This window comes from Myxine glutinosa, chromosome 1, assembly GCF_964187855.1.
Source record: "Myxine glutinosa chromosome 1, kmMyxGlut1.1, whole genome shotgun sequence".
NCBI lineage: Eukaryota > Metazoa > Chordata > Myxini > Myxiniformes > Myxinidae > Myxine > Myxine glutinosa.
Window position 1 is genome coordinate 401,252,205 of NC_136261.1, and position 12,086 is coordinate 401,264,290.

The window sequence follows — 12,086 nt, forward strand, 5'->3', positions numbered from 1 at the left end:
TAGACCCATGACCTTCGACGGAGACCCAGCTTTCTGATACTGGGTTCAACATTGCACTCCAAAATACCTTGGCAATCTCCTGATTTCATGATGCCGTGCACACATTCAAGGTACCCAGTGCCAGGGCAGCATAGCAATCCCAAAACGTCACTGAACGTCCTCCATGTTTCATGTAGGGAAGGTGTTCTTTTCTTTGAAGACTTCATTTTGTTTTCTGTAAACGTAGAGATGATGTGCTTTCCCAAAAAGCTCTAATTTGGTCTCATCTGTCCACAGAAAGATTTTAGCTTCTTCAGGTGTGTTTTGGCAAACTCCAACCGGGCTTTCTTATGTCTCTTTCAGCAGTGGATCCTCCTGGGTCTCCTACCATAGAACCCCCTTTCATTGAGTTGGCAACAGATGGTGCGAGTTGAAACTGTCGTACCTTGTGTCTGAAGGTCAGCTTGAATTTGTTTGGCATTTGGTCGAGGTGCTTTCTCCACCATTCAAACAATCCTTCGCTGCGATCTTCGATCAAGTTTTCTCTTGCAGCCCTGTCCAGTGAGTTTAGCTACAGTGCCATGGGCCTTAAACTTCCTGATAACATTGTGTGCGGTGGACACAGCAACATCAACGTCTCTGGAGATGGACTTGTAGTCTTGAGATTTCAATGCTTGGCTACAATCTTGTGTCTCACCTCCTCAGACAATTCTTTGGTTTTCTTTCTTTTCTCCACGTTCATTGCAGTACACACAGTGACACAAAAAAGCAGAATGACTCCTCTTCTCCATTCAAACTGGTTGAATGAGTGATTTTTATATTGCATGCACCTGCAACTCACCTCAGGTGAGTTCAATTCCAAAGTAAAGCAGAATCACCTGCTTGAAATTTAATTATTTCTAACAACTTCTAAAAGGTGCCAATAATATTGTCCGGGCAATTTTAGGATTTCTGTGTGGAATAAGCTAAGATTTAGTAATTTTTTTCAGCTTGTTTTGTTTTGTTCCACTGTAAACAAAAGAAATACAAATGTGAATACCAAAGTATTTTTAAATTTCAACAATTTTCTGAAAGAAATGGTGCATTATTTGAAAAAAATGCAAGGGTACCGATATTTTTGGCCACGGCTATATATGATGTAATTGTTCTCTTTGGTTTACTTGTTTTGTTCTTTTGAATTTTTTTCAGACTCTCCACATGCAGGTTTCAACTCTGCTGCACATGCTTCGTTGATCCCAGCAGTTCTCTGATCCCAACGGAATGGCTTCTTCTTCAATTAATATTGGAGTTAGTACCGATGAACTCACATGCACTGTGTGCATCGACCTCTTAACCGAGCCTGTAACACTGGCATGCGGCCACTCGTTTTGTCATTTATGTGTTGAGAAATATTGGGAAACCGGGAAACAAGTTCGAACCTTTTCTTGTCCAAATTGCCGTGAGGTTTTTCCTCAAAAGCCAAAACTCAAAAAGAATGTGATGCTTGCCAGATTGGTAGAACAGGTGAAGATGAGACAGAGAGAACTCGGATCGAGGGTTGATGCGCAAGAGAGTGGAATTCACTGTGAGTTGTGTAAAAGAGAGGCGGTCAAGCTGTGTGTCCCGTGTCAGATCCTATGTTGTGAGAAGCACGTGAAGCCTCATCAACAGAAAGGACACAAACTGGTCGAGCCGGGAAAAGATGTGGGAGAACTGAGATGCTCCGAGCACAAAAATGCAATTCAACTCTACTGTATCGATGATGGGAAATTGATGTGCCCGATGTGCATGGATGGACAACATCAGGACCACAAAGTTGTTGCTGTGAAGATTGCTCATACTGAACTCAAGGTTTGTGTTTCACACTATTTTTCATCACTCGATATTATTAATTCCAATTTTTTGTGTGAATCATTTTCACATTTATTGTAAGGTGGGGAGATATTTTTTCTTAAACTTCTCAAAAAATTTTTTTTCAATAAATCATGAAATATAGTCTTCTTGCAGTTGGACCTGAATTTTTAATGTACAAATTTACAATCTCGATCCAATCGTTATTGCCTCGATGTCATGAGATGAGAATATTTTTCACTTGCTAAACCTAGAGCTGTACTTTACCTTTTTCTCCAGGTACCTCCTGCCATTTCACCTTCCTTATTCCATATCAGCCCATTTCCAGAATCACATCCTATGTACAGTGCCCTTCAATACTATGTGCAGTGCAATCACATACTATGTACAGTGTATTGGAACAGTGAAGTGAAATTTGTTATTGCTATATACTCAAAAAAATTGGATTTGATATCAAATTATGAATATGAGGAACGAGAACAGAAGATGAGTTTTTATTTCTTGGTGTGTGTGTGTGTGTGTGTGTGTGTGTGTGTGTGTGTGTGTGTGTGTGTGTGTGTGGGGATGTGTGTGTGGGGGAATGTGTGTGTGGGGGGATGTGTGTGTGTGGGGATGTGTGTGTGTGTGTGTGTGTGTGTGTTCAAAACACCTCACCACCACGTTTTTAAAAACGCTTCACCACCACATAATTCAAAATACCTCACCACCACGTGATTCAAAACCACCACCACGTTATTAATAACACTTCACAACCACGGAAACAAAAGTTTGAGGGAGTAGTTCAGTGACAACACAAACACTGCCCAGATATATAGACAGATGACTGTACCTGAGTTGCTGTGTTGTCATGATTTCCACCGATCGAACTAAAAACAATTATTTTAAACAAATGTATTTGTTGTGTTTGTGATATTACATTGTTATAAGCAATTTAAGTTGAAGATTTAGGCTGAAAAAACAAAACAAAAAAAACCCCTCAGCACATACATACGGGAGGGATAGGTGCAGACTCGAAGTTTGGGATGACAACACTTCACCACCACGTGATTCAAAACACCTCACAGCCACGGAAACAAAAGTTTGAGGGAGTAGTCCAGTGACAACACAGACACTGCACACAGAGATACATATATTATATATATATATACAGTCACGTGAAAAAGTAAGTACACCCCATGTAAAGTTTTGACTTTTTCAACATATTTCAACATACAGCTATTTGATCTTCATTTCAACAATATTGACAGATAAAGGTGATATAATATAACAAATATCATGAAACATTCACATTTTGTAGTCCATTGTATAATTTAAATAAACATAAATGCAAATTTCGCATATGGAAAAAGTAAGTACACCCCTACATTTATCACTACTTCAAATACCTAAAATTAGAATCAGGTGCACCAGCTCAGGTGCAAATGATTAGAACATCGTTAGAGAGGATCTTGGAGGAACCTGTTTTATTTAAACCTCAGACATTTAGTTTGGTTTGCTCTTTGTTGTTGAAGTGTGCAGCATCACCATGCCTAGATCAAAAGAGCTCTCTGAGGCCTTCAGAAAGAAGGTTAAAGATGCCTACGAGTCTGGGAAGGGATTTAAAAAGATCTCCAAACAATTTGAAATCAATCACTCGACTGTCCGGAAGATCATCTACAAGTGGAGAAGATTCCAAACAACTGCCAACTTGTTCAGGCCAGGCCGCCCCAGCAAGTTCAGCCTGAGAGCAGACCGCAAGATGTTGAAAGAAGTCTCTAAGAACCCCAGAATGTCATCACGGGACCTACAGGTAGCTCTTGCCACTGTTGATGTCAAAGTGCACGAGTCTACCATGAGAAAGAGGCTGCACAAATTTGATCGACATGGGAGGTGTGCCAGGAGGAAACCTTTGCTGTCCAGAAAGAACATCAGGGCAAGACTAAAGTTTGCCAATGAACACCGAGGCAAAGACCAGAACTTCTGGAACAATGTGCTCTGGACAGATGAGTCAAAGGTAGAGCTATTTGGCCACAGTACCAGAAGACATGTTTGGCGAAAACCAAAGACAGCATTTGACCACAAGAACCTGATACCAACTGTAAAGCATGGTGGTGGAAATATTATGGTTTGGAGCAGCTTTGCTGCATCAGGGCCTGGGCAGCTCACCATCATAGAATCCACTATGAATTCTTAATTGCACCAGAGGGTGCTGCAGGATAATGTGAGGCCGTCTGTCGGAAAATTAACGCTCAACAGAAGGTGGACCTTGCAACATGACAATGACCCTAAACATACCAGTAAATCCACCAAGGAATGGCTGAAAAGAAAGAAATGGAGGGTTCTGGAATGGCCAAGTCAAAGCCCGGAACTAAATCCCATCGAGATGTTGTGGGGGGATTTGAAATGAGCTTTCCATGCAAGAAACCCCTCAAACATCACACAGCTGAAAGAATTCTGCATGGAGGAGTGGGAAAAAAACTTCTCCCAGTCGATGTCAGAGATTGGTAGACAGTTATAAGAAACGCCTACTTGAAGTTGTTTCTGCCAATGGGGGCAATACCACCTATTAGAGCCAAGGGTGTACTTACTTTTTCCACATGCGAAATTTGCACTTATGTTTATTTAAATTATATTTAAATAAAATTTAAATTATAATTATATTTTATTTATGGGAGCGAGACGTGGGTAATGAACGAAGAGCAGCAACGAAGGTTGGAAAGGGTGGAAATGCGAATGGTTCAGTGGATGTGTGGAGTATCGTTGAGAGAGAGGAAGACAAATGATGAACTGCGAAAAATGATGGGAATAGAGCCTGTGATTGATGCTGTGAAGAGGAACAGGTTGAGATGGTTTGATCATGCATTTAGGAAGGATAAAAATGACTGGTTGAGAAGAGTGATGGAAATGAATGTAGAAGGAAGTAGAGGACGGGGAAGACCGAGAAAGACTTGGCTAAAGATGGTGGAAGAAGAAATGCGGGCAATGGGGTTAACAAGGAGAGATGCAGAAAATAGGGCAAAATGGAGAAGATTGTCATGGGGCCCGCAAGGCTAACCCCCGCTCTAGCAGGGAAAATGGCCTTAAAATGCATGTTGTGTTGTTGTTTATTTAAATTATACATTGGACTCCAAAATGTAAATGAATGAATGATATTTGTTATATTATATCACCTTTATCTATCAATCTTGTTGAAATGAAGATCAAATAGCTGTATGTTGAAATATGTTGAAAAAGTCAAAACTTCACTTTTTCACGTGACTGTATATGTGTGTGTGTGTGTGTGTGTCTATATATATATACTGAAACGCAAAAGAAACTTACCACCTTTGAAACCTTTAAATATCAACAATAACACTGCGTGTAGTAAATGTGTGAACTTATTTGTGGACAATAGTGTCCTCACTGTCAGACAAAACGGTCACGGATGGTCACTTGAACCTTCAATGGTCACTTCATAGCACAGCTGTTGAACAGCCCTTTTGACTGTCAGTGATTAGCCAAGGGGTACGGGATGATTTTAATGAGCTGCACGTGATGTCTTGATATTGGATTTAAAAAGGCCAGTGCAAAATGGGCATTTTGACCGAAAAATTTGACCATTTTGACCAACTTCAAAAAGACCGAAAACGCAAAAGAAACTTACCACCTTTGAAACCTTTAAATACCCAGACCTGAGACCTGAGACCACCCAGAACTGAGAACCTTTCAGCATGACAACGCTCGTCCCCATGCTGCTCGCTTTACCACTGCATTTCTCCAAGGCGAGAACATCAACACCATGCAGTGGCCTGCACTCTCCCCTGACCTGAATCCCATGGAGCACCTGTGGGATGAGCTTGGGAGACGCGTAGTTGGCAGGGCCAAGACACGGGCAGAGCTGCTTCAGACATTGAGGACTGAGTGGGACAGAATCCAGCAGCAATCCATCCAAAGACTGGTAGGCAGTATACGCCGACGATGCACTGCCTGTATCCAAAACAATGGTGGCCACACACGCTATTGAAATGGGACTGACATTGCACCCTGTGCTGTTCTGTACTGTAGAACAAACTGATGAGATGGTGTATCTTGGTCAAAAACTTGACATGTCATCAATAAAATGCCAATGTTTCAATTAGCAATTGTTGGTTTGTTTTATTTTGAACTGTTACAATTTTATTACATTTCAAACAAGTGGTAAGTTTCTTTTGCGTTTTCGGTCTTTTTGAAGATGGTCAAAATGGTCAAATTTTTCGGTCAAAATGCCCATTTTGCACTGGCCTTTTTAAAGCCAATATCAAGACATCACGTGCAGCTCATTAAAATCATCCCGTACCCCTTGGCTAATCACTGACAGTCAAAACGGCTGTTCAACAGCTGTGCTATGAAGTGACCATTGAAGGTTCAAGTGACCATCCGTGACCGTTTTGTCTGACAGTGAGGACACTATTGTCCACAAATAAGTTCACACATTTACTACACGCAGTGTTATTGTTGATATTTAAAGGTTTCAAAGGTGGTAAGTTTCTTTTGCGTTTCAGTATATATATATATATATATATATATATATATATATATATATATATATATATATATATATATATATATATATATATATATATATATATGTATATATATGTATATATATATATGTATATATATATATGTATATATATATATATATATATATATATATATATATATATATATATATATATATATATATATATATATATATATATATATATATATATATATATATATATATATATATATATCTCCATGGTAAGATCTCCAACCTTTAATTGAACAAACAATGACTTAACGTTGAGTCATTGTTTGTTCAATTAAAGGTTGGAGATCTTACCATGGAGTCATTTGGATTTACTCCCAACCGCAAATCTTTGCTTATATATATTGTTGCGGACGCGGTTAAGATGTTATTTAGACCGAGCGGTGGTGTATTACCGCGACCGAACAGTTATTCCCCGATTAGAACCCGATTCCACCCAAACGTTGGCCGGATCGCACCGCGGCTGCTCAATGAGGGAAAAGACTAAAACGACGAATGCAAAGAGGAAGACGAAGGCAAAGAAAGGTTTGGAAATACTACTAAATTTATTTACTATTTACACACATAAGCAAAAAGAAAGCAGTCACGTTTATTTACAAGCACATAAGACGCAGGTGACGCAGTGAAAATACTAGCTTACCTACAGTCTTAATTAACCCAGGACAGAACAAACAAAAGACAGACTCACGCGGGTAATGATGACAGGAATCGCAGGAGGTGGATGGCTGGAGGTGAACGCTTGGTGGAGCCAACGCGGAGCTTGGTGGAGCTTTGGTGGAGGTGAACGCTTGGTGGAGCTTTGGTGGAGGTGAATGCTTGGTGGAGCCAACACGGAGCTTGGTGGAGCCTTGGTGGAGGTGAACGCTTGGTGGAGCCAACGCGGAGCTTGGTGGAGCCTTGGTGGAGGTGAACGCTTGGTGGAGCCAACGCGGCTGGTGGGGGGTTGGTGTGACGGGTTCTCTCTCCTTCCCTCACAAGCTTCAGGACTCTTTCTCTCTCTTTCTTAGTCCCACCCAGTCCAACAACTTCCTCTCTTGCTTAGTCCAACTCAAGGCCTTTCTGTCTTCTGATCTCCTCCCTCCTCGACTCTCTCTGGGGGCCTCTGCCTCGGGTTATATAAGCCCCACCCTTGACCCTTTTGCGAACCTCCCCAAAACGTTCTCTCTCCGCCCTCTAAAGCCAACCCCTCGTTCTGGGTTGGTCGGCAAGGGCTGGTTCACTCCTCCCCTCTATGACGAGGTGGGGACCCGCCTTTCTTCCCCAACCCTGCCTCGTGGTCAATGGCGGCAATTGGAAGGGAGGTAATTGGCAATGGCACTCGAGGCCTGGCAAAGACGAAAGGGGAAATGGAAGTTTTGGGAGTGGGAATGAAGGGAATCTATCTCTTTCACTGGTGCAATGGAGTATTTCTATTAATGGGAGACACAGCCACACCCTAAAACACAGAATAAGATATAACTATCGAACAGGGGTATTCTATGATTGGCTGAAGTGTATGCTTGTGGACTAATTATGGGACGCCCTTTGACCTTTACACAGTTCCGGAGGCAGGAGGCGCAGAATAACAATAATAATAATAATAAAGCACACAATCAAAAAAAATACAGTCCTCATATCCGCAACAATATATATATATATAGATATAGATATATAGATATAGATATATATAGATATACAGGGTGAGTCATGAGTGGTGCCCGATTTGTTTATATATATACATATATATATATATATTGTTGCGGATATGAGGATTGTGTTTTTTTTATTGTGTTGTATTGTATAGTAAATTGTTGTAAATATCACCCTCTGTAAAATGTAATGATTCCTTGTAAATACCTCCTTAGTGTGAAGGTCAAAGGGCGTCTCGGTAGTTATTCCATAAACACCACATTGCAGGACACGATAAAACCCTTGTTCAGTAGCTTATATCTTATTATGTGTCTTAGGGTAAGGCTGTGTCTCCCATTAATTTAAATACTCCATTGCACCAAGTGAAATAAGAGTAGATCCCCTTTCATTTCATTTCAATGGCCAACTGCATTTTGGGCGGTTTTCTGCAACCACCATTGGCCACGAGGCAGGGTTGGGAAAGAAGGGCATGTCTCCACCTCGTCATAGAGGGGAGGAGTGAGCCAGCCCCGAACAACCAACCGAGCACGAGGGGTTTGGTTTGAGAGGGCGGAGGAAGAGCGTTTGGGGGAGGTTCGCAAAGGTTGAGGGGCGGGGCCTATATAACCCGCCGCGGGGTGTCCCCCAAAGAGATGGGCTGGAGAGAAGTGAGAGAAAGGCTGAGCTGAGCTGCGTGGAGAGGTACACGAAAAGGAAGGGTCCAAGAGAAAGCCGAGGAGCTTTTACGAAGCAAGCTACACGAGAGATACAGCAGAGGAGTGCAGCCCCGTTTCAACCAGCCGCGTGAAGCCCTGACGGTGTGCGCTGTAAAGCGGAATACAAGGAGTCGCCGCCCCCCCCCCCCCCCCCGCTTCCCGCCCGGAGTGGACCCGCTTGCTGTGCCCTGTGATCCCACCTGCTCATCCTTTCCAGCCATTCCTGCCTGCAAGTTCCCCATTTTGCCTACGTGAGTTTGTTTTGTTTGTTCTGTCCTGGGTAGTAAACTAAGTCAGTATAAGCTAGTAATTTGCACTGTCACCTGCGTCTCATGTCCCCTGTAAATAAACGTGACTGCTTTCTTTTTGCTTATGTGTGTAAATAATAATAAACCCAGTTACTCTTCTGTACGTCTTCTTCCTCTTTGCATTCGGTCGCTTTAGAGTTTTCCAGATTGAGTAGCTGTGGCGCGATACGGCCAACGTTTGGGTAAATCGGGTGAATCGGGGAAGAACAGTTCGGCCGCGGTTATACCTCCGCTCGGTAAAAATAACATCCTAATCCGCGGACCGTAACAATATATATACGAGGTGTGTTCAAAAAGTATCCAACCTTTGTTCATAAAAAATACTCGTATCCAGATACAACAAACTTATACTAATCTCCTTCAAAGTAGTCCCCTTGGGCTGCCACACACTTCTCCCAACGGTTCTGCCACTGTCGGAAGCAGCGCTGGAACACCTCTTTTGGGATGGCGCGCAGCTGGTCCGTCGCATTCCGCATGATGTCTTCTCTGGACTGAAATCTGGTCCCTTTCAGGGGCATTTTCAGCTTGGAGAAAAGCCAGAAGTCACACGGAGCCATGTCGGGAGAGTAGGGAGCCTGACGAAGCACAGGTGTGTTGTGTTTGGCCAAGAAACTCTGTATCAAATGTGAAGAATGGGCGGTGCGTTATCGTGATGGAGCTGCCAATTGCCCTCTGCCCACAGGTCCGGCCGTTTGCGTCGCACAGCGTCACGAAGGCGACGCAGAACCTCTTGGTAATACTCCTTGGTGATGGTGGTGCCGTGTGGTGCGTACTCGTGATGAACCACGCCACTGGAGTCGAAGAAGACGGTCAGCATGACTTTGACATTGCTGCAGACCTGCCTTGCTTTTTTTGGCCTCGGGGATGTTGGATGCTTCCATTGTGATGACTGCAACTTGGTTTCTGGGTCGTACCCATAAACCCAGGACTCATCGCCAGTGATCACTGTGTTGAGGAAGCTGGGATCGCTGTTCACAGTCTCCAGCATGTCCTGTGCGATCTCCAAACGGAGTTGCTTCTGCTCAATCGTTAGCAGCTTTGGTACGAACTTCGCTGAGATTCTCCTGAAGCCCAAATCCTCCTTCATAATAGAATGAACGGATCCAATGCTGACGCCCACCTCGTCTGCAAGTTCTCTGATCGTGATTCGACGATCCTGCATCACCAGGGTCCTCAATTGGTCAATGACGATCTCATTTCGGGATGTTGAGGGCCTACCCGAACGTGCTTCACTCTCCACTGATGTGCGGCCATCTTTGAAGCGGTTGTACCACTCCTTTATCTGTGTGGTGCTCATTGCTTCGTCCCCGAAGGCCTGTTGAATCTTGCAGATCGTTTCCACTTTGGAATCGCCAAGCTTTACACAAAATTTGATGCAGTAGCGTTGTTCAAGTTTTTCCGTCATTTTGTCAAAAACGAAAATCCGACGGCGCTCACTTACACTTCCTCACTCATCCGCGGTCTGCCGTCGAATGACAGCTTCTGCAGGTGGGAAAAAATTCATGCATCCGCAATTGCGCATTAGGATCGCCTACATACGTGCACCAATCAACGCCTCCCTAGCCTCATTTGTTTACGCACGACAAATTAAGGTCGCATACTTTTTGAACACACCTCGTATATATAGATATATAGATATATAGATATATATATAGATATATAGATATATAGATATATATATATATATTTCTGTTAGTTGATTGTTTGTTTGCCATTTGTATTACAGTGTACAAAAAGGTAGAAATAAATGAATGACATGTTTATCTAACCATTTATTCGGGGGATAATTATTCGGGCGCGGGCCCAGAAATCGGGCCCAGAAATCGGGCACGGGCGCTACTTTTGATTCACCATGTATGTACGAGTATCTGTATATATCTGTGCAGTCTCGATGTCACTGAACTATTCCCTCAAACTTTTGTGACATCCTACCAAACTTCTGGCATGCACCTATCTCTCTCGTGTGTACGTCCTCAGTGTATTGTTTTTTAAAATATTTTATTTGTAGTGTAGTTTTTTTTTCCCAACTTAAGTCTCCAACTTCATTTGTTTATAAAATGTAATATCACGTATATTACAAATACATTTGTGCAAAATAATTGTTTGTATTATGATTGGTGTAGACCATGACAAAACAGCACCTCAGGTGCAGTCATCTATCCATATATCTACATGTGAAGGAGACAGATCCTTATATGTGCAGTATAGGTAAACACATGAACCACTGCCTGTCGCGGGGAAGAGGTGCGAGTCTGGTGCGCGGAGGCAGGTGATTGGGTGGGAGGAGGAAGGGGGTGGAGTTAGAGGAGGGAGGGGTGAGGTTGGAGGAGGGAGGGGCAGGAGTGGGATAGGGCAGGGGAAGGAGTGGGATAAAGGAGGGGAAGGGATGGGAGAGTGACCTGGAATTTCCCGGCAACACTGGGTACTTTTCCTGGTATTTAAGTATACTAGGGCATGCCCGTACTATATATAAGCTAGGACGTGCCCGTACGTGGGTGCCCGTTCCTTGCCAAAAAAAAAAAAAAAAAAAATTTTGTGTAGGGGTGTGTGTGTGTAAACATCCTAGGGCGTGCCCGTACGTGGGTGCAAAAAAACATGCGTGCAAACAACAACAACAAAAAAAAACTTTGAAACCACGTGGCAGTAACGACCACAGAACCCCCCCCCCCTCTATTTACATGAATGGTTTGGTCCATTCGCAACGACCACAGAACCCCCCCCTCTATTTACATGCAATGGTTTGGTCCATTCGCAACGCCAAAGCGAACGGCGAACGGCTAAATCGCCATAGCTCGGTAAGTACTTGTCCGATTAATTTCAAACCTTGAAAAGGCACATCCTCGGGTCCCCAGCAATATACCTGGCAAGTTTCAAGTATATCGGACCGGTAGTTGTCGAGAAACAGCGGTCACAGACAAACATACACACATACACACATACAAACACACATACAAACAAACACACATACACACATACACACAGAGATTAATGGAATTATAGATAGATGAAAGCATCAATATTGGGAGTGTCCTTATTATGTATATTTTTGATAACCCTACATATCGCTCTAATTATGGCAGCTTATGCAGTCGTCCATCTGTGAGACTGCTGGAG

The 12,086-nt window shown here is 42.9% G+C and overlaps 1 protein-coding gene across 2 annotated transcripts in view; it reads left to right on the top strand.

The window, feature by feature from the left end:
* The window catches only part of LOC144889583 (E3 ubiquitin/ISG15 ligase TRIM25-like), an 86,055-nt gene that overhangs the window by 15,060 nt on the left and 58,909 nt on the right, over positions 1-12,086 (top strand). For both annotated transcript variants that reach the window (XM_078770370.1, XM_078770371.1), the window contains exon 2: positions 1,168-1,809. In XM_078770370.1, the coding sequence (XP_078626496.1) occupies positions 1,240-1,809 (570 nt within the window). In that variant the 5' untranslated portion in view covers positions 1,168-1,239. The remainder of the gene's footprint in view (positions 1-1,167; positions 1,810-12,086) is intronic.